At 41.4% G+C, this 23,528-nt stretch overlaps 1 protein-coding gene across 8 annotated transcripts in view; it reads left to right on the forward strand.

Annotated features, from left to right (window-relative positions):
* The window catches only part of SPOP (speckle type BTB/POZ protein), an 83,013-nt gene that overhangs the window by 57,433 nt on the left and 2,052 nt on the right, over window positions 1-23,528 (forward strand). For all 8 annotated transcript variants that reach the window (XM_065531360.2, XM_045374971.3, XM_015438232.4 and 5 more), the window contains 8 exons: window positions 809-952; window positions 1,623-1,744; window positions 4,297-4,448; window positions 4,573-4,700; window positions 12,485-12,662; window positions 16,336-16,391; window positions 17,211-17,333; window positions 22,849-22,991. In XM_065531360.2, coding sequence (XP_065387432.1) covers window positions 875-952; window positions 1,623-1,744; window positions 4,297-4,448; window positions 4,573-4,700; window positions 12,485-12,662; window positions 16,336-16,391; window positions 17,211-17,333; window positions 22,849-22,991 — 980 coding nt within the window. In that variant the 5' untranslated portion in view covers window positions 809-874. The remainder of the gene's footprint in view (window positions 1-808; window positions 953-1,622; window positions 1,745-4,296; window positions 4,449-4,572; window positions 4,701-12,484; window positions 12,663-16,335; window positions 16,392-17,210; window positions 17,334-22,848; window positions 22,992-23,528) is intronic.

The raw sequence follows: 23,528 nt of genomic DNA on the forward strand, positions 1-23,528 counted from the left end.
AGAAAGGTGTAAAAATATTCCCCTTCAAGAGAGCAGCTAGCAATGGGTTGAGGAATAGAAGGCTCCTTAAGTTTGCAGTGAAGCATAGGAGAAGATGAAGCAAACTTAGAGAGGGTAACAAGGTCATTTTGCTTTAGGAGTAGAGTATTTGTACCCCAAAGGAAGGAGCCCATGGCAAGTTATGTCTGGTGTTAATGATGCTGTCTCCTCTTCAGGCAGCCTTTTCATAGATACACTTTAAATACCCTTCGAGTAAATTCATTCAGCAATATAGTTATTGAGTATTGTGCAGAGGTATAGGGTGATATAATTGTGACTAGGTGACTACTTTACATTAGATAGTCTTCTCTGATGTTAACATTTAAATTTAGGACCTCAGCCGGGCACGGTGGCTCACGCCTGTAATCCCAACACTTTGGAAGGCCAAGGCGGGTGGATCACCTGAGGTCGGGAGTTCAAGACCAGCCTGACTAATATGGAGAAACCCCGTCTCTACTAAAAATACACAATTAGCCAAGCGTGGTGGTGCATGCCTGTAATCCCAGCTTAGGAGGCTTAGGCAGGAGAATCACTTGAACCCAGGAAAGGTGGAGGTTGCAGTGAGCCGGGATCACACCATTGCACTCCAGTCTGGTCAACAAGAGTGAAACTCCATCTCAGGGGAAAAAAAAAAAAAATTAGGACCTCAATGGTAAGGAGCCACTCAAACAATATGGAGACAAAACTTCCAGTCTCTAGCAGGTCAAACAATAGTTAGGATAGTATCTCAATAATTTAATAAAGTCTTCTTGCTCTTGGATCTGACCAGGGTGAAGAGGGAACAGAAATCTTTGCTCCCTGACTTTGGAAATCTCGTTTAACCTTCAAACTGGCGATGTCAAGGGTTCCAAGTCCTCCACCTCCGGCAGAAATGTCGAGTGGCCCCGTAGCTGAGAGTTGGTGCTACACACAGGTAAGTTGACGTTTTCACCCTGTGAATCTTACATCTGGGGAGGATTTGGTGGACGAAAGGGGTAGGATTGCTTTTCCACATTGGACTTCCTGCTTTCTCTGGAACAAACTGCCAAAGAGCTGATAGATAAAGTACTTGTTAGCCTCAGGTGCCTTAGTTTTCCATGTGGAATCTAAATTCCCTAGGCTAGTGTTTTTCAGTGGAGGTTGAAAGGGGGAATCTTTGAAACTAGATCTGGTTACATTGCCCTTGATGAAAGTGTGTTCTAAGTTTCCTCTGTTGGGGAAACAAGTTTGAGATGTGCAACCCCAGGCAGTGACATCACCATTTTAGTAACAGAGACCCATTTTAAGTACAGTTTTATCATATGCTTTCCCAGCCCTGTCCATGGTGGTGGTGGGTTTTTGGGTTTTTTTTTTTTTCCCTGTCTATGTTTCTCTCACTTTCCATCCAGTGTTCTCAGCAGCTGAAAAAAGTTATAAAAGCTATTGGTCAGTATGAGATTTCTTAAAATGTGGATGAGGAACCTAAGGTGAGAAAAACCTGAAAACTGCTATCTTCCTATCAGGATCATGCAGAGGGAGGGAGGGGAAATGATAATCTGCTCTTCAGCCTTTTTCTTCAGGTTGTCCACTTCCTGTTTAATTCCTTCCTGTTTTTCTGTCAACAGATCAAGGTAGTAAAATTCTCCTACATGTGGACCATCAATAACTTTAGCTTTTGCCGGGAGGAAATGGGTGAAGTCATTAAAAGTTCTACCTTTTCATCAGGAGCCAATGATAAACTGAAATGGTGAGGAAGAATACGTCTAGCTATAAAAATTTTTCTGAAGTTGTCTGTTTTGTTTGTTTTTATGGGACACTGAAAAGAATGTAATTTCCATGAGGGCCGGGACTTTTGTTTTGTTCTTACTGTATTTCCCAGTGCCTAGCACATAATAGGTACTCACTAAATATTTGTTGAATTAATTCAATGAGTGTATCAGAAATCAGCAAACTCAAGCTATAGGGTAATGCAAATAAATAAAGAAGGCCAGTGTTATAAATGATACCCATAAATGGAATGACTGGTGACTGCTTGGCAAACTAGTGAGTGTTCTAAAAGAGATGCTGGCTACTCAGCTCCAGCTAACTATAGCTATGCATGAGTAAGGACTGACCCTTGCCAGATTTTCTGATTTTTCAGGAAAAGCAAGAAATCTAGATTTTAACATAAAAATCTCTTTACTTTTAAGTTGCCTGCTTTTAAACAGGAAAGGGGATTTATTTGCTTATGTAACTGTATTGACAGGGTATAGGATGGGTTTGAAGGTAGCTTGATCCGGCAAGCCAGTGGTTAGAGTAAGAACACCATCTCTGTCCTGGCCCTGCTCTCCACGCTCTTGGACATCTCAGGTCTAGCTTCTCTTGTGCTTGAAGGGTGACTGGCAGTAGCAGTGGGTATAATCTACTACATGCCAGCGAAAGTCTTTGAGCTTTCGCTGAACTGTGTGGCCAGGAATATGTCGTACATGCACCAATTGTTTTATGTCTGCATTCCCTGAACTAATCCCTGGAGCAGGGAAAATATGATCGAGGAGTGGGGATCAGCCTTATACAGACTATGTGTCATCTTGCCTGAGGAGCAGGCAGTTGAGGATACAACCATATACCCACTGCAAAGACCAAACACATGTCTCTGAACCGCCAGTTTTGACCTCTGATAACCCACCAAAAGTTATTTTTCATTAATTTAGTATTTGTTTGCTATATATTGTGCATTTTACTACTAAGTGTTGAGAGAGATGTTTATTCTTAGACATCGTATTTAAATCCTCATCATTAGCAAGGTGTATAGTAATGTATGTGGCATATGCACTCCCTAGAGAGACACTGGATTGGGCCACCTGTTTGAGAGAGGTTCAATAATACAGACAAGGCCTAAGGATACATGTGACCTATGTATTGCATGTGGTAGAAGCAGTGTATGAAACCCATGCATTTGACTAATGACATTTACAACTTAGTTGAACCTATTCTGTCTGAATTTTGTTTTGATCTCTCCGTAACAGATTGGCATCTCTAACACTATTTAGAAGTCTGGCCTGTAATTCTGTGCTATGTAATGAGAATTTACTTTTGTCTGTGCTTCCTTCATATTGCATCTTTTATTTTAGTCTTAGAATATTATTGCCAGATTGGGAAAATATCTTTAAAAGATTATGTATATTATTATTATCTATAAAAGATTATTCACACTTTTTTTTTTCTTTTTTGAGACAGTCTCACTCTTATCGCCCAGGCTGAAGTGCAGTGGTGCAATCTCGGCTCACTGCAACCTCTGCCTTCTGGGTTAAAGCGATTCTCCTGCCTCAGCCTCCGGAGAAGCAGGGATTACAGGTGCCTGCCAGCACATCTGGTATTTTCAGTAGAGACCGGGTTTCAGACCATATTGGTCAGGCTGTTCTCAAACTTAAGTGATCTGCCCGCCTTGGACTCCCAAAGTGCTGGGATTACAGGCATGAGCCACCGTGCCTGGCCCACACATTTCTTTTTTTTTTATTTTTCTTTTTTTCTTTTTTGAGACGGAGTTTCACTCCTATTACCCAGGCTGGAGTGCAATGGCACGATCTCAGCTCACTGCAACCTCTGCCTCCCAGGTTCAGGCGATTCTCCTGCCTCAGCCTCCCGAGTAGCTGGGATTACAGGTGCCTGCCACCACGCCCAGCTAGTTTTTTCCTTTATTTTTTATTTTTAGTGGAGACAGGGTTTCACCATGTTGGCCAGGCTGGCCTCGAACTCCTGACCTCAAGTGATGCGCCTGCTTTGGCCTCCCAAAGTGCTAAGATTACAGGGGTGAGCCATCGCACCCAGCCTGTTGTTTACTTTTTAAAAGGTGACCCATTTTGCTCTAGAAAAGTGGTTCCCAGCCGGGTGTGGTTGCTTATTCCTGTAATCCCAGCACTCTGGGAGGCTGAGGCAGACGGATTGCTTGAGTTCAGGCATTCAAGACCAGCTTGGGCAATATGATGAAACCCCATCTCTACAAAAATTTGCTGGCCATGGTGGTGCACATCTGTAGTCCCAGCTACTCAGGAGGCTGGGATGGGAGGATCACCTGAGACCAGGGAGATCGAGGTTGCAGTAAGCCATGATCATACCACTGCGCTCTAGCCTGAATGACAGAGTAAGACCCTGTCTCAAAAAAAAAAGAAAAAAAAGTTGTTCCCAGCTGGTTATTCTACTGAATTATATTCTTCTTTGAGGCCTGGATTTGTTTTTTAAACATCTCCCTCTCTTGAGTCTGATGTTCCAGTTCTATCAAAATGGATGCTTTTGACATTTTTTTTTTTCTGTTTTGGACAGGTGTTTGCGAGTAAACCCCAAAGGGCTAGATGAAGAAAGCAAAGATTACCTGTCACTTTACCTGTTACTGGTCAGCTGTCCAAAGAGTGAAGTTCGGGCAAAATTCAAATTCTCCATCCTGAATGCCAAGGGAGAAGAAACCAAAGCTATGGGTGAATGTTCTCCTCTTTGTTCAACTCTTAAGTTTCACATCCAGAAGTTTCATACACTGACAAGTTGTGGCTTTGATCTGGTGTTTGCGTAACCTTAAATATGACTTTTTTTTTTTCACCCCAGAGAGTCAACGGGCATATAGGTTTGTGCAAGGCAAAGACTGGGGATTCAAGAAATTCATCCGTAGAGATTTTCTTTTGGATGAGGCCAACGGGCTTCTCCCTGATGACAAGCTTACCCTCTTCTGCGAGGTAAGTCCTTGTATTCTGCTGAGACTAGCAGTTCCCAGACCTGATGAGTATTGGTAGACTTAATTGTATCAGGGATGTAGAGTAAGAAAAAACCCCAAGTGGAGTAGTGCTGCACAAATGTTATTTATGTGACTTATTGAGCTACCTGATGATTTCAAGGTTGTTGGGCATCTCAGCTTTCCACTTGTTACTGTTCTGAAAAACAAAGATTGTGTGCTACCTTGGTATGTGTCAGTTTTAAGTTGCTTGGGTCAGGAGTTTTCACTGTGGGATTTTTTTCAGATAGCATTTGAAAGAACTGTCACATCAAGCTAAATATGTGTATCTGTTCTTTATACTTTCTGGCTTCTTAAGTGTGAGGGCCATGTGTGTTTGCACATTACTTTCCTTTTCTGCTCTTTGAACTAGATTCTTATCAAGAGTTGAGGCCTATGGTTTGTCTTGCTGGAGTAATTGTGAAATAGGAAGGTGAGAACCATTTTTTTCTAGGGTGAAGGCTATGTAAAGCTCTCTAACTCAGCTCAGAGAGCTAGCTGTAGTCAGTTAGGAAAGTCCTTTCACCAATGACCTAAGAGCTTTTCCCAGGTTTACAGGAGAAGCCTTGAAGTAAAATTCCCAAACCAAGAATGAGTTGGAAAGTGGTTTCTTTAATGAGTATATACCGATTAGTCATTTCATGCTGTTATGAATACATTTAGAAATACAAGCTCACGGTGTAATAAATGAATAAAATCTACAGTCAACTGGGGCATTAGTGTTCGCTGCACATAGTGTGGTTGAGGAACCACTTCCTGAGCAGCACCGCTCGATAATAATAAACAGTGTATCATCATGGGGGATGGTGCGGTTGTTCCCCAATTGCCAGCTTGCTCTATCAAATAATAGGCTCACACTGTGAGTTAATGACAGTTTCAAAGGCATATCACCACCTGAGTAGCAGGGAAGGGAGTCCCTTAGGAATCTTGCCCTTTTGCAGAAAAGGCCTAGCTGTCAGTAGCAGGCTTCTGTATTTCTTTTTTTCTTTCTTTTTTTTTTTTTTTTTTGAGACGGAGTCTTGCTCTGTCACCCAGGCTAGAGTGCAGTGGCATGACCTTGGCTCACTGCAGCCTCTGCCTCCCAGATTCCAGTGATTCTCCTGCCTTAGCCTCCCGAGTAGCTGGGATTACAGGCGTGTGCCACCAGGCCTGGCTAATTCTTGTATTTTTAGTAGAGATGGGGTTCCACCATGTTGGCCAGGCTGGTCTCGAACTCCTAACCTCAAGCGATCCACCTCCCTCAGCCTCCCAAAGTGCTGGGATTACAGGCGTGAGCCACCATGCCCAGCCAGCTTTCTGTATTGCAACAGAGTAGTTGCAAATGATTCGAAAACTTTGGAGGCAGTTTCTTACAATACCACACTAAATATGTAAAATATAGTTTGCATAAATTGGTATCCCTTCTCCTTTTTAATTACTAAGTAAAAGAAGGAAATGCTAGAGTGATAGCATCTATAATAAATACATAAAATGTGGCAGTTCTTTTATGTCTGATAAACTTGGAGTGTGAATTCTGTGTAGATCTTAACTGGTCACAGATTATACTCAGTTGCCTGAATGAAGAAATGAGAATTTAGTTGGTTTTACATGAGGTTAGATGTTATGTAAACAGATCACAGTTTGAATCTTCACCTATCTTAGAGACTTGCATTTCAGAAAAACTTAAAAATAGTAGAAAATTCTAGTTTCTATTGGAAATGAAAGCCAGTCTTGAAACTGTTCTCTGAAGAAAATCTCCCCTAAATACTGCATCTGGCAATATTAGGCAATACCATAACCTTTACTGCAGCTTTTTTGAGTCCACAGTGGGTCCAGCCTTTTCTCATATGCTTCCCACTCTCTTCCCAATCCATTCCAGCTGCTCCAACCCCTGTCTTCACAGTCTTGATTTGGAAACCAGTTGGCCTTCCCTCACTTGGCAGTCTCTTATCCTGTGGTTGAATCCGAGGCCAAGTTCCAGCTCGGTCTCTCTCTCCCTTCACTTCCCCATATGAAATTCTCTTAGGAGAAATCCTGTGGTTAAGTTTAGATGTGCCTTGACTTAGATGGGAAGTGAGATGACACTTTAGAAACGAGGAGATGTTGAACAGGGAAGCGTCTGCTGGGTTCTGCTGATGCCATCGGTTTTTTACCATCGAACCAGGTGTGCCATCTGTTCCTCTCACACTTCTCTGTTGGCCACAGGTGCTGAGTGTTGCTTCTCATACTTGGGCTTATGCCTAGTGAGACTTGTTTCTGTTCCAAGGCTCTCTGTGGACTTAGTAGCATTCAGCGTTGCAAGACAGTTGCGTGGGGGTGTGTATTGGATGTGTGGGTTTTAAAGATGTCTGCAGCTCATCTAAGTTCTTAGCACTTTTCATAGCTAGATCATTTTTGGTGCACATTTTATCCATTGACCTGTTATTTCCCTTCTATCAGTGGAATATTTATAAACACATTTATTTTAATTCATATGTACATTTTATTTGTTACTGGTTTAATTAGTATTGTCATATTATTTAGAGGCATTTATGAAATTGATGTCCATATAAAAATCTAGGTTCTAGTACCCCAGTGCCCCATTCCTCACTCAGCCTTTGGCTCAGGCACTCTGATTCTCATCCTGATATAATAAGTACAGTTGTTTCATAGGGATTCTGGTGCTCCCAGAGGCCACAAGAGGGACTCCTATGGTGGAAGACCGAGAAGCACCCATTTATGTTTGGCCTTTATTTCAGTGGTATTCCTGTTGTTGAATGTTTAAATGAAATTAGATTGTGAACTCTGAAAATGATGAATGGGTGGTCTTATTTATAATGTGCCCTACACTGAGTTCACTTTCAGACAAGATCAGGCATGTTCAGGGTGATATGACTGTAGACACTGAGATCACTTTCAGTTCTTAGTGATGTTTTACCTATTAGGAAATGTGGCAGTTCTTCCAAGTTGATATTGCTTAGTTAACTTATTTGAAAGCATTTCCAAAGCATTTCCTGAATTGTCCCTTATTACAGTCCTTTGAGCTAGGTTTAGTTCTGTTTTCTTCATTTCATGTTACAAGGGGAGAGAAGCAGTGCCTAAGGAGACAGGTAATTTTTCCTAACATTGTGCAGCAAACTAGTGTGAGGGTCATGTCAGCTCCCTATTTTCTATCTCTAGTCCTCTGCACTACACTAAGTGGAGCTGAATGCCATTCACCCAAGGAAGCACAAACTCGGGTCCCAAGTTTTCTTGACAGAGCATTTACTTTGGTAATAAAAGAGAGAGACGTGAGAGCCAGGAGTGGTAGCGCACGCCTGTGGTTCCCAGCTACTCCTGAGGCTGATGCAAGAGGATCACTTGAACCCAGGAGTTCGAGGTTGTGGTGTGCTATGATCGTGCTTGTGAATAGCCATTGCACTCCTACCTGGGCAACATAATTAGTCCCTGTCTGTAAAATAAACAAATAGAGACATGAAAGCATGTTTAAATTCCATTTAAAATTTTCTTTTTAATAATTTGGTCCACAGAAAATCTTCATGAAATATTTCAGCTTCTGTTGACCCTTTTCTCCAATTATTTATATTGAAAACAAATAACCATTAGCAGTAAAGATGCATTGTATTCCAGCTTTACCATATATGCCTTTGACAGGTAGATAATCCCAGTACTTCTTTGTGATGTTGCAACTAAAGATGAAATATGAAATAACATATAAATGTGAAATATCCAGACACTAATTAACTTTATTTTAATTTTTTAAGAGATGGGATCTTGATCTTGCCCAGGCTGCAGTGAAGTTGCTTAATCATAGCTCACTATAACCTGTATCCCAGCACTTTGGGAGGCCGAGGTAGGAGGATCATTCTATCCCAGAAGTTTGAGACCAGCGTGGGCAACATAGTGAGACCCTGTCTCTACAAAAAATTTAAAAATTAGCCAGGTATGATGGCACATGCCTGTAGTCCTAGCTCCTTGGGAGGGTGAAGCAGGAGGATTGCTTAAGCCCAGGAGTTGGAGGCTACAGTGAGCTGTGATCCCACCAGTACCACCGCACTCCAGCCTGGGCAACAGAGGGAGACCCTGTCTGTAAATTTTAAAACTAATTGTTTTACACACACACACACACCCACACCCCATAGCCTGGGAATAGGTGTTGTTGCCAAATTTTAAATAAGTGAATCTATTCATTTTTACCTTTTTATCCTTTAATTATTGGATTATTTGAATATATTATTTGTACTGGATGAAAATACCATTATTTGGTTGTTCTTGACTACACAAATGGTGATTCAATAGGTAATATCATTGTAGGTTATAAAGCATGAGAATATACTAAACCTACCACTCAACCTAAAAATATGACCAATAACTTGAAACTAACCTGTAATGCTTCTCCCTAATCCCTAAGATTTGTTTCCCCACTCAGAGGATGATAACTATTTTGAATTTTATGTTATCATGTACTTGTTTATTATTTGTATGTCTGAATAATACATTGTTTAGGTTACTTGTTTTGGAGCTTTATAAAAATGGTGTCAGGCTGTATGTAGTCATCTTTTTTTTTTTTTTTTTTTTTTTTTTTTTTTGAGACGGAGTCTCCCTCTGTCCCCCTGGCTGGAGTGCAATGGCGCGATCTCGGCTCACTGCAAGCTCCGCCTCCCGGGTTCCCGCCATTCTCCTGCCTCAGCCTCCTGAGTAGCTGGGACTACAGGCGCCCGCCACCGCGCCTGGCTAGTTTTTTGTATTTTTAGTAGAGACGGGGTTTCACCGTGGTCTCGATCTCCTGACCTCGTGATCCACCCGCCTCGGCCTCCCAAAGTGCTGGGATTACAGGCGTGAGCCACCGCGCCCGGCTTGTAGTCATCTAAGACTTGCTTTTTTCACATTATGTTTCTAAAATTTATATAACTATACTTCATCCATATTTAGTGCTGTATATAATAGTCTTGTGTGAATGTATAATTTATTCATTCTTTTGTTGATGGACATTTAGGTTGTTGCTAATCTTTTGCTAGTAGAAATATTGTTCCTGCTGTAAATAATTTGTAGGCAGTGTCTGTTTTTCCTAGATTGTTTTAATTATATAGAAGTTTAATTTCCCTGGGTTTTACTTTATGTATAGATGAAATGTACAAGAATTGGCACAATCTTTAGTTTTTTATGAAATTTGTTTTTTTAAGAAAAGGATTGACTTTAAAAGTGAGACCCTTTTACAAGTTGAAGTTAAGGAGATTATACAGCCTTCCTGAGACATTTTCATGCAGTCATTTATAAGATGACATAAATGTCACAGTCACGTCATCTTCACAGCTGCAGTTCTGAATGAGTCTCCACAGTCAACTTTATAGGCATTAAAAAAAAAAATCTTTAGTTTTTCTCAAAATGGTCTCATTTTAGCATCATCATTTGCAGGGGAAAACAATCCCTTTCTAAGTTAAAAGTTTGGGCTCTGAAGACTCATTTGTGAATGCCATTTAGAATTTATTTTTAATTAAGCGTATTTAATGTTGGTGAGAGGTGCCAGACATTCAGAGCTCTGGAGACTCCAGGCATCTATATATCCACAGAACAAGCCTGGCTCAGACAATAAGGGTACATTCTCTTTTCTGCTGTGTTCCTGTCTGAGTCCAGAGAGAAGAATTGCCCCAGTGAGAGATGTCACAGCCTTTGGGCCTCACTCATTACCACATGTGCATCTAACCAGCAGAAGGCCCACTGGTAACCATGGTTTGATTATGTGAAATTCAGTTTAGCTCTTCTTGCCAATTCATTTCACCCAGTCTACTAAATTGCCATCAAGTGTTAATGACTTTGGGCTCCTGTCAACCTGGTTTAATTCAAACCAGGAACCCAGTGCCAAAAGCATTCTCCATTCCCTTCATTGGCCATCCCAGGAGATTCCTGCCTTTCCCTGTGAGAAAGTCAGATTTAATTGGTCTTTTCCTTTTTTTTTTTTTTTTTTTTTTAAATTAGTATTTTGGAGCTATAACTGAGAACAGGCAACTTCTACTTTTGGTGTTAATGTTATATCAAAGAAGTGAGGGTATTAATATGAGAAAGTGGCAGAAGCAAATTAGAGATCTTACAAAGGACAAGAGAGAATCTCTGTGGGATGGTTCGTACTGGGTCCTAGGCTATTAAAATAATGTTATAATCTGGCTCTGATAAATGTGATACTAATGCCAAGTATATTCATAAGTGATTAACTTGGCTGCTTCACTGCCCAAGACCATAACGGCTAGTTTTAAACAAATGAATAAATTTCTTGACCCGATAGTAAATATCTCATTCTGCACAGAAGGAACTACAGGTCATTAACTTTGCCTCTGGGTTTATGACTGCGTTTAAGGGATGACTTGCATCTTGAAGGTTAAAAGAAATCTGGGTCATTAAGGATGTTCCTAAGCTGTCTTTCTCATCTTAGTGTTAGGAATAGCAAGAGTGGGGAGCTAATTCTCAAGGTTTGTGAGTTCTGCTTTGAATTTAACTTTTCTAATAATGTGATATAGGAGATGAAGCATAACAATGATTGTTAGGCAGACGACTGATCTGCGGCATCCTATCTACAGTTTGGCAACTGACATTTATTTTATGATGTTGTATGATTTATAAATCCTTGTATTTGGTACCCTCACAGATTTTTCTGAGTTTCACTGACTCACCTAGAAGTTAACTTGGTTTTTTATCTAGGCTGAACTAGTTAAAACATGCTTCTGCTGAAGCCATAGTGGGAAGTTGGGATTCCTTTATAAACCTATTGTCATCATTATCTTCCAAAGCTATAAGTGCATGTGTAGCTACAGCCAGGCATCTTGTATGTCATTATCACAACTGACTAAAGGTATAAAAGTGTGGGATACTCACCCAGTTTTCACTACTAGAAAGATCTTCCAAGTCTGGTCCTTACTGACAGTGGGTCAGTAATGTCATGTTCATTAAACTAATATTTTTGAAGAAGTGCCAGTTATTTACTAGGCCTTGTAGAAGATGCATTTTATGTGCATGTTCTCGACCTAATTAAAATAACTTCTTATAGGCTTCAGTTATTATATTTGGCGAGGTGCAGTGGCTCACGCCTATAGTCTTAGCACTTTGGGAGGCCAAGGATGGAGGATCGCTTTGAGCCCGGGAGTTCAAGATCAGCCTGGACAACATAGTGAGACCTTGTCTCTGTAAACAAATAAAAAATTAGTCAGGTGTAGGGCATGTGCCTGTAGTCCCAGCTACTCCAGAGGCTGGAGTAGAAGGATTGCTTGAGCCTGGGAGGTCAATGCTGCAGTGAGCCATGATCATGCTACTGGACTCCATCCTGGGAGACATAGTGAGACTCTGTCTCGGAAAAAAAAAAGGGGGGGGGGATTAGATTCTTGTCTCTAGAGTTTAATTTAAATGGTAATATTTGTAGGAGTTCTTTGTATTGAACTTAAGGCAGAATAAGGTAAATACTTGAGGTTTAACGTTTGTTTCTGTCAGTTTTGTCTCTCTGGCACCTTTGCCCAGGTTTGTAGTCTGAGGGAGGTGAAGCTTATTAGAAACTGGAGGAAAAGGAGGTTTGTGGGGCTCTCTCCCCATTGTCCTGAGATGGTATAGAATAAGTCTGATTGTGACAGAAAAGGAGTTACTTGATCCTGGGATAAAACCTTGATTTGTGGAGGTGGTTTCAAGATAATATGATTAATATTAGTATCTGAATGTACTACAGCAATGAGGTAAAAGTCATCTCTCTATCTGCTGGCAAAAAAATTCCTGGTAACAAAAGCTTGGCTTGTGTTTCCTTGTCTTTCACAGGTGAGTGTTGTGCAAGATTCTGTCAACATTTCTGGCCAGAATACCATGAACATGGTAAAGGTTCCTGAGTGCCGGTTGGCAGATGAGTTAGGAGGACTGTGGGAGAATTCCCGGTTCACAGACTGCTGCTTGTGTGTTGCTGGCCAGGAATTCCAGGCTCACAAAGCTATCTTAGCAGGTTGGTATTTATTCATGAGGAATTTTATAGTTTTGGTGAATTAAGGAAAAACAAGTGATTGCATAATCACCTTTTGAACAACTTCAACTTTTTGAACTCAACTACAAAACAAACTACAGCTAAATATACCTTTGTATTCTGGTAACATTAATGCTCAGAACCAAAAAAGCTGCTCTCTAAAATGAGATTTCTGATTTTCCTCTCTGTAGTGGACCTAGGCCATCATTTTCAAGGAATGGATGATGATGTACAAAGGTATTGAATGCCTTTGCCCCTAGAAAGTAGATGTTAGAGCACCAGTTAAGAGCAGGTAGCAACCCCTAGATAGGGGCGTAGGATATAATGGAGAGGATTCTATACTCAGGACTAAATGCCATCTAGCTAGTCCTCAGCCCTGAAGGGGTTAGCCCTCTCTTCAATTTAAACATGCTAGAAGAATTAAACTCTTGCCCCTGACATGGAGGATCAGTTCTTGCTCTAATAGACCCATGGTTTTCAAGACCAGGGAGATTGACACCAAGGAGGAACTGATGAGGAAGGACCGACTTCACCACCCAGGGAAGGGTAAAAACCATCGCATACTTCTCTTAAGACCATAAGACCCAACAGGAAATTGCGTGAACCTTCAAGTAACACACTTCTTACTAAGACCCTCAGCTCTGTCATTCTAAAGTACACCTGGTAAAACCTCACACTGCCTCAGTCTAAACATTTTCCTGTACCCTCTCACAACTGGCTGTTACTATGTAATACTCAAGGGAGTCACGGGCACAGTGGCTTATACCTGTAATCCCAGCACTTTGGGAGGCGGAGGCGGCTGGATCACCTGAGGTCAGGAGTTTGAGACCAGCCTGGTCAACATAGTGAAACCCCATCTCTACTAAAAATACAAAACTTAGCTGGGCATGGTGGCACGCGCCTGTAATCCTAGCTACTCCAGTGGCTGAGATAGGAGAATCGCTTGAACCTGGGAGGCGGAGGTTGCAGTGAGCGGAGATCATGCCACTGCACTCCAGCCTGGGCAACAGAGCAAGACTCCATCTCAGGGGGGAAGAAAAACAAAACTCAAGGAAGTTTGTAACTCTTTGGTTAGCGTCTCCACACTTAGCTAGGCCCTCAACACCGCCAATAGTTTTTCTACAGATGTTTAGGCAAATCCCTTTCTTAACTGTAGCTGTCTCAAACCTTAACCACTCTTTAACTCCTTCCAAACTCCTAAAAGATTACCTTGCCTACTTCCTCCAAGAGAAAAGGAAGCCCTTATGTAGGAACTCCCTCATCTCTTGCTTCTCACCTCACCTGCATTCTCAGTGGAGGTGTTCTTCCTCGTGGACAAAGCAGACTTTTTTTCTACCTCTGCTCTGTTTCATATCCCATCTTGCCTTCTCAGAAACCTTACTCTACCGGTTATACCCTTGCTATCTATCTAGTATCTTCAGTATCTCTCTGTTATTTTCTCTTCACCTTCAGCCTGTAAACAGGCTCCAAGCTTCTCCCTCTAGTATTCTGTCTCTCTCTCTCTTTTCCCCAGAACTGAGTTTCTTGAGTTAGCATATTCACTTTCTACTTCTTTCCTCCCACTTATCCTCAGTTCACCTCCATGCTATGAAAGCAGTTTTTCAAAATTACATGATCTACTAGTTGCTAAATTTGAAGGACTTTAGTTCATATACTAGGACTCCTCTCTCCTGGTTCTCTGGTTGCTTCTGATGAGTGGTCTCCTTACTTCTTCCTCACCCATCCCTTTATACATTGGTGAGCCCTGAGGATCTGCTTCAGTTCCGTTTTCATTCCACTTTTTCTCCCTGAGTGATTTCATTTATTCCTGTTGCATCAGCTGCTGTCTGTTTACCGAGGACCCTCAATACCTGGTTGCTTTGGACCCTTCCTTCTTTATGAAAAGCCCCAGGCCTTTAGTCTTTAATTTCTGAAATATATTTATTTAGTTCTCTATATAGTCTATAACCCTTCTGAAATAAGAAAAATGAGAATTAATATCCTTTTTTTTTTTTATTTTTTTATTTTTTGAGACGGAGTCTCGCTCTGTCGCCCAGGCCGGAGTGCAGTGGCCAGAGCTCAGCTCACCGCAAGCTCCGCCTCCCGGGTTCACGCCATTCTCCTGCCTCAGCCTCCCAAGTAGCTGGGACTACAGGCGCCCGCCACCTCGCCCGGCTAGTTTTTTGTACTTTTCAGTAGAGACGGGGTTTCACCGTATTAACCAGGATGGTCTCGATCTCCTGACCTCGTGATTCGCCCGTCTCGGCCTCCCAAAGTGCTGGGATTACAGGCTTGAGCCACCGCGCCCGGCCGAGAATTAATATCCTTTTGGTATACATTAAAATACTGAAGTTCAGAGGGTTAAATGATTTGCCCAAGAATATGTGGTTAGAAAAATGGCAGAGCTAGGCCGGGTGCAGTGGCTCATGCCTGTAATCCCAGCACTTTTGATGGCAGAGGTGGGCACATCACTTGAGGTCAGGAGTTCGAGACCAGCCTGGCCAACATGGTGAAACCCCGTCTCCACTAAAAATACAAAAATTAGCCAGGCGTGGTGGTGGGCACCTGTAATCCCAGCTACTTGGGAGGCTGAGGTAGGAGAATTGCTTGAACTCAGGAGGCAGACATTGCAGTGAGCTGAGATCACGCCACTACACTCCACTCTAACCTGGGCCACAGAGCAAGATTTTGTCTCAGAAAAAAAAAAAAAAAAAAAGAAAAGAAAATGGCAGAACTAAAATTAGTCCTTTCTGACATAAACTATAGGCCAAAAATTCCAGTTCCCTGTTAGCTCAAATCCCTTCTACTATATATTTTGTCCATTCCTTCACTCTTAGGTAATCGTTAGATCACACCTTTCACCAAAACCCCTGATTTATTTGACAACATGAACAAATTTGAGTTCTTAGCCATTTTATTACTTTTCATGGTTGAGATTATTATTTTTCATGGTGTTCATTGGACTAGAATGAGCATGAGTTGGAACACTGTTTCTCAACCTTCGTTATCCCTGCATCTAAGGAGAAAAACTAAATTTAAATTCTCCCTGATGAGAGAAATAAAATAGGAAGGAGATTTTATCAGGTAGGGTTGTGCTTTAAAGGGACACAAATCATTATAAAATCTAAAGTTTTTTTTTCCCCTACCTCTTTGCGGCAATATCATCTCTGTTAAGAATGCATAGCTTAGAAAGACAGACAGCTTGCCATAGGTGAACATACACTTCATCTGGTTAGTGGATGCCATTGAGCCCAGTTCTTGACCTTCTTTCTGTGTGGTCCTTGGAGGTGCAGAAAGTGTGGTGTCAGTTCCAACAAAAACATAGGTATTAGAACACCCTGCTTGATCATAAGGGACCTTCTATTTGAACCCCAAATCTATACAGAGAACATAGCATTATCATCCAACGTATATAAGTAATTTCCTTGAAATGTGAATGGTTGGAGTAGAGACGATAAGTTATTTTGGAAGTAGTGGTTTCTTATTTTCTTTTATGTATTAGTTACTTATTGTTATATATAAAGAGAGGAATTTTGTAATTCTGATGTAAGCTGAGGCAGAGACCTTTCCTATAGCAGTAGGATAGGAAAGAAAATGATCTCTCCCTCATGACTGGAAAGAACCAAGAGATTTCACTGTGATAGCCTTATCTGTTTGTTTTTCTTTCACTTTGTAGCTCGTTCTCCGGTTTTTAGTGCCATGTTTGAACATGAAATGGAAGAGAGCAAAAAGGTATGTAACAAGATGAAGACATGTCTGTTTAGCCAGGTGTCTAGAGTCAGATGATTTCCCACTTTAGCTGCAGATTTATTTTCCTAATTATTTTTTTCTTACTGTGTTACTAAAATGGAGTATGAGTCCCTAAACTCCTTCTGAAAGCAGAGAGAAGTGGTGTAGAAGTATTACGGGTAAAGCAGATTGACTTATTAAATGAGGCTGATCATCCACACAGTTTTGGGTGAGGGTATTTAGACATGTTTTTACTCAGAAAATTGAGGAAAAGAAAGATGAAAAAAAATCAAAGAGTTGTTTTGCTGTTATGTTTGAGAAAACAAAGATGGAACGTGTGATAGGCGAAAAGACTGTTATAATCAAGCTGGGCAAAGAAATTTTCCCTTAATGTTGGGGTTTTTTTTTTTTTTTGAGACGGAGTCTTGCTTTGTCACCCAGGTTGGAGCGCAGTGGTGTGATCTCGGCTCACTGCAAGCTCCACCTCCCGGGTTCACGCCATTCTCCTGCCTCAGCCTCCCGAGTAGCTGGGACTACAGGTGCCCGCCACCACGCCTGGCTAATTTTTTTTGTATTTTTAGTAGAGACAGGATTTCACCATGTTAGCCAGGATGGTATCGATCTCCTGACCTCGTGATCCACCCGCCTCGACCTCCCAGAGTGCTGGGATTACAGGTGTGAGCCACCGTGTCCGGCCCATTAATGTTAGATTTTAAATGATACAAGGTTCTCTCCTCACGAGAGCTTAAAATCATGAAAATAGTTTAGTTTAGGGATTTTGTTATGTTGGAATGTTTCTCATATTCAGTTTTTCTGGCATAGAATCGAGTTGAAATCAATGATGTGGAGCCTGAAGTTTTTAAGGAAATGATGTGCTTCATATACACGGGGAAGGCTCCAAACCTCGACAAAATGGCTGATGATTTGTTGGCAGCTGCTGACAAGGTAAGATAAGAATAGAAAAATAATCAGGACTAGGAGTTATTGTGACTTCTTGAGTTTCGTGAACAGGCTTCTATATTGCATTGTGGGTAAAATGAGCATATTTGGTTTGGCCAAGACAGTCCTGGTTTACACATATTATTCCAACACAATTATTAATAGCACACTTTTTATTCTCAAAAATGTCCTGTTTTGAATAGTAAACTATATGGTCACCTAACTATGGGAAAGAAGGATAAGTTTGACATTTACCTCTCCTCTTTTTTCCATCTCAAATTTAACCACAGTGATAGTAAAGATTCAAAATACGTTTGGATTGTGCTTTATAATTTACAAAAATGTTTTTGAGTTTATTAACGTATTTAAACTTTATCAGTAAAACAGCCCTTTGGATCCATGTGGACCCAACCAACCTCAGATCACAAATATTTGAGAAAAAAGAAACAAGAGGCCAGGCACCAGTGGCTCACTGTGTAATCCTAGCACTTATGGGAGGCTGAGGCAGGTGGATCACCTAAGCTCAGGAGTTCGAGACCAGCCTGGGCAATGTGGCGAAACCCCATGACTACTAAAAAATACAAAAATTTGCCAGGCGTGGTGGTGCATGCTTGTAGTCCCAGCTACTCGGGAGGCTGAGGCAAGAGAATTGCTTGAACCCAGGAGGCAGAGGTTGCAATGAGCTGAGATCGTGCCACACTCCAGCCTGGGCAACAGAACAAGACTGTCTCCAAAAAAAAAAGAAAAGAAAAAAAAGAAACAAGAAAAAACAGGCTGGGCACAGTGGTGCTGGGTGCGTGGTGCCTTCAGCCTATAATCCCAGAACTTGGGGAGGCCAAGGAGGAAGGGTTGCTTGAGCCCAGGAGTTCAAGACCAGCCTGGGCAACATAGATTCCATCCCTACAAAAATAAAAATTAAAAAATTTAGCCAGGTGTGGTGGTGCACGCCCATAGTCCCAGCTACTTTAGAAGCTGAGGTGGGACAATCACTTGAGCCCAGGAGGTTGAGGCCACAATGAGCCATGATTGCATCATTGCACTCCAACCTGGGTGACAGAACGAGACCTTGTTTCAAAAAAATAAATAAAAAATAATACAAATAAAAAACCAAAATAGTATAACAACTATTTACATAGCATTTATATTGTATTAGTTAGTATAGATAATATAGGGCTAATTTAAAGTATACAGGAGGATGTACATAACGATACAGGCCAATACTGTCTATTTACTTCTTTTTTTTTTTTTTTTTGAGAAGAGAGTCTTGCTCTTGTCACCCAGGCTGGAGTGCAATGGCACAATCTCGGCTCACTGCAACCTCTGCCTCCCGGGTTCAAGTGATTCTCCTGCCTCAGCCTCCCGAATAGCTGGGATTACAGGTGTCCGTCACCACACCCATCTAATTTTTGTATTTTAAGTAGAGATGGAGTTTCGCCATGTTGGTCAGGCTGGTCTCGAACTCCTGACCTCGGATGATCCACCCACCTCGGCCTCCCAAAGTGCTGGGATTACAGCTGTGAGCCACCGCATCTGGTCTATTTATTTAATTTTTGAGATGGAGCCTCACTCTGTTGCCCAGGCTGGAGTGCAGTGGCACAATCTCAGCTCACTGCAACCTCTGCCTCCCAGGATCAAGCAGTTTTCCTGCCTCAGCCTCCCGAGTAGCTGAGATTACAGGCATGCACCACCATACCCAGCTAATTTTTGTATATGTAGTAGAGACAGAGTTTCACCATGTTGGCCAGGCTGGTCTCGAACTCCTGATCTCCAGTGGTCTGACCACCTCAGCCTCCCAAAGTGCTGGGATTATGAGTGTAAGTCTCCATGCCTGGCCAATACTGTCAGTTTATATAAGGGACTTGAGCATTCACAGATTTTTGTATTTGTGGGGCCGCTGGACCCAGCCAGTCCCCTAAGGATACTGAGGCATGGCTGTAATCTTTTACCTAGTGTCCTGGTTAGCACTTTCAGCTTTTACCTAAGTAGTTATCGAAATAGAAAGTATTTCTGCAAAATTATGAGAGAATTAATAGCTTAATAGTAGAATAAATTATACTTCATAAGACACATTTCAATTTGAGAAGTGTTAAAGTGTGAAAATAAAAACGCAGATCTTAGAATCAAAGACATATGATGATTACCTAAAATAATTTGGTCAGTGATTCCCAAAATAAGGTGAAATATCAACAGATATTAGGTTGGTGGGAAAGGCTTATGAAAAATACTGAGTTTAACCAAGACAAATAGTTGCTGTCTTACTGCAGGATTTCTCAGAACCTGTAGCATATTAATGTTACTGTGAATTTTCTAACAGGAATTATGATAGACAGCATTTCTCCAATTTAGTGAACCCTGGAATCCTTTTTCTCAAGGATCACCTGCAAGATTAGTGGTCAGTGGCCGGGCGCGGTGGCTCACGCCTATTATCTCAGCACTTTGGGAGGCCAAAGCAAGCGGATCACGAGGTCAGGAGATTGAGACCATCCTGGCTAACACAGTGAAACCCTGTCTCTACTAAAAAATACAGACAAATAAACAAAAAAGTTAGCCAAACAAACAAAAACCAATTAGCCGACTATGGTGGCGGGCGCCTGTAGTCCCAGCTACTCGGGAGGCTGAGGCAGGAGAATGGTGTGAACCTAGGAGGCAGAGCTTGCAGTGAGCCCAGATTGCGCCACTGCACTCCAGCCTGGGTGACAGAGCAAGACTCCGTCTCAAACAAAACAAAACAAAACAAACAAAAACAAAACAAAACAAAACAAAAAAACGTTAGTGGTCCCCAAAACACACATTGGGAAATGGACTTTCATTGTGTAGGTACATCAGAGAGAGAACTCAATACCCTTTTAGGCCCTGCAGTCTGTGGACACATGACCTGTGGGGAAGGGTGAAAGAATTGGTGTTTACCCTGTGGGAGCTTTTCCTGTGTTGGGGGACAAGTGGAGTTGGCGTGGGGGTGGGAAAAGGGTGTAGACCCTGCCAGCAGTAGACTCTGTGAGAAAGAAGGTTCTCTGCTGAAAGCACCCCCTCTTCCTGCCGTGATGCTGCAATACCCATTGGTGGGAAAAGTGGGTTCTGGTCTAAGGACACAAGAGCCTTCCAGTGTTTGCTCATGGGATAGTCTACCTCCCTTTGTGCCTGAGGACAGAGGAAAGTGCCTGTGTTTATAGTGGAGGTTTAGCTTTATTGATCGGCTTTTTGGAGTGTATGTAGAGGTTGGGGTAAGTAAATGCAATCAGTGCTCTTGATGAAGAAGATTGGAACAGTAACCGTATCCTTCTTGTCACTTTTCAAGACTTTATGAGTACAATTAAGCAATGTGAAAATTCCATACCCTTCCAGTCTACCTCAATTCTGACCAAGGGAAACTTGCTTTTAATGGAGACAGTAAGAAAATATTCACTGCAAGCTCTGGGAAAGTAGAAGACATAATCCAATACCTGCCTTTTATAAAGTTAATTATGATTTTGCCTGATCTGTGCTCTGATTTTTAATGAAGTGGTCGCTTGTGCTTATACACTTCAGGTGTTTATCCTCTCATCTTCTAGATTCCATAAGGATAAGTATTGCAAGGCCCACTTTTTAGACAGAAATACTAAGGCTCAGAGTTGTATATCCGCAGAGCCAAGATTAAACTTCTGCCGTGTCCCTGAGTTTTCATTCTTGCTCCCTAGCTGGAAAACCTACTGGTAACCTACTGTAAGGACACAGGGCATGGTGATCAGCCTGAACTGCCATTTCAAGGATAGCATTTCAGCACAATGTGTTAACTTGTGGTTTTAAAAGATAAAGCTGTTGAATCACAGCAGTGCTTTAAATTTATGAATGAGAAGTAATTGAAGGGTGCATTTTCAAATTCCATTCAGAATTTCCCACTAGACAGTTTTTGCTCCAAGCCTATTTGAAAACATTTTTACCTTTACACCTCTTTGTGAGTTTTAGGAAAACAGAATAAGAAATCTTTCATGGAATGATCTAAACATCTAGAATTTACCCAAGAGGCTGAAACAGCTTCTTCTAAGCTTTTCCAGTCTCCTGGGGACGTGTGTAATTAGACCAAAAACAAAACAAAACTCCTCAGTTAGGCCTGGGAGACACAATTTCCATCTCTTGGGTAAGTACTGCCATTAGGCAGGTTTTTCAGAAGCATAATTAAGAAAAAACTTCGTCCCCAAGGGACAAGAATGGCTACTTTTGTCTAATTATGCAGTAGGGATCAGAGCTATTCACAGTAAAAGTCCTTTTAAAATAATGTATTGAGAAAGGATAAGAGGAATTGTCTGGGCAGCACTGTATAAAAAACTGAACATTTACTAAACCTTTTTTCCAGCCTTTTAAAACAAAAACGGCAACTTCCTTTCTTGCTTATCTAATGTCATTCCTGTTTTCCATGGAAACTGTTTTCCAGTTACTCAAATGTAAAAAAGCTGCACCAAAACCAATAAAACCTCTCTTTTTGCTGCAGGAGATCACAGTGCCAGCAGATTTGCCTCCTTACCCAGAATTGATAACAATGAAATTGTCCTGGTTTGATTGCCATGATTCACCCTGAAGGGGCATTGTGTCATTGAGTTCTGGGGCCTTCAAGCTGGGGCCTATAAGGAGACTGTGCATAGCCTCAAAGCAAGCTGTTTTCCTGTGAACTGATTAATGACATTTTATTTTGTGCCTCCTTGTATTTCCTTCCTCTTTCCTATCCCTGAAGTTCCTAGTAAGTTCATAATCTCATATTGGAGAACAAGTGGTAGAGTTGTATCAGAACCAATCAAGTAGATCAGATGTGCCCAGCATTAACCCAGGCTTTCCATTTCAAGAACAGTTATGCCCTTTTCTTAGAAAATACAAGTTTTTAAACTGAAACTGCATTAGACTCTCTGCCACTTTGTCCGTTTACCCTGAGAAGCTTAACCTGAACCCCAATAAAATAAGACTCTATTTATCCTTCTCTATTTAAAAGGAGGCCTTTAGTTGACCCTCATTCAGAAACAACTAGTGGCAGAGGTGCTGGTAAAAGTCACCACAGGCTTCTTTTCACAGCCTGATGGGTCAGTTGGCATATCCTGCTGGGCTAGTGACAATGCTTAAGTCAAAAGGACTGTGCTTCACCCTCTTCTGGCTCTAAATAAGGGGATTGCAGTAATGTCCCTGTTGACTTGAAGTAGACTGATGCCTCACTGTAATCATTAAGTGGTAAAGGTTTAAGAACAACTTTCATCACAGACTGGAGGAGAGTAAACTTCAAGATGCAGATCTACCCTGTAATTGCCATTTTTCTAATAGGTAGACTTTAGAACTCTAATGGCAGCTTTCCAAGTTATTTTAGCTGTTTACGTTTCAAGCTTAAACATCTAACCTTAAGAATATGGTTATGTTTTATCATTGCAGTAGTAGCTTTTCATGGTCTGTGCAGTTCTGTTCAGGTATCTAGTTAATATGATGGTACAGCTAAAGAAAACAGCTTCAGTAGTGGTCAGCCCAGAGCTGTTGCTGCTCTGACGACAGCAGTGCTTGTGTTTTACAGTATGCCCTGGAGCGTTTAAAGGTCATGTGTGAGGATGCCCTCTGCAGTAACCTGTCCGTGGAGAATGCTGCAGAAATTCTCATCCTGGCTGACCTCCACAGCGCAGATCAGTTGAAAACTCAGGCAGTGGATTTCATCAACTAGTGAGTTGGCATCTTCAAAGTTCTTCTTTCAGAATAGTTGGATAGCTGAAGAAATGAGAAAGACTTTGAATTAGTGGGTAAAGCAGGCAAGTAGCTTCATTAACCTTTTGGCAGTAAGTATAGAGCTTTCATCTTCTCCTTCAATTGACTGTATGGAAAATGGTTTTACCTTCATGGGTTGAATCCTATTGGTGAGTAAAGTGTTTTACTTCCTCATAGTGAATCGAAGTGATGAAAATAACTTGCCTGAAAAAGCTGTGTGCCCCAAATTGTAGTATCTTTACTTCACACTCAGTGACTTAATAAAAGACATGTAGATTTCTAGGAGGATAGAGATATGTTTATGAGTTGGTAAAATGTACCTCACGTTCAGTTACAGAATGAGGAAAAGAGAAGGGATCATCAGGAGCTGGTTTCATAACACTGTTTTGAGAAAGAAATGTTCATTCCACTAGGTCTGTTCCTTCATCTTAAGTGACAAATGACCTGGCAATACTACTTTCTGAAATAATAATATGAAATAATATGAATAATAAT

This window comes from Macaca fascicularis, chromosome 16, assembly GCF_037993035.2.
Source record: "Macaca fascicularis isolate 582-1 chromosome 16, T2T-MFA8v1.1".
In the NCBI taxonomy this organism is placed as follows: domain Eukaryota; kingdom Metazoa; phylum Chordata; class Mammalia; order Primates; family Cercopithecidae; genus Macaca; species Macaca fascicularis.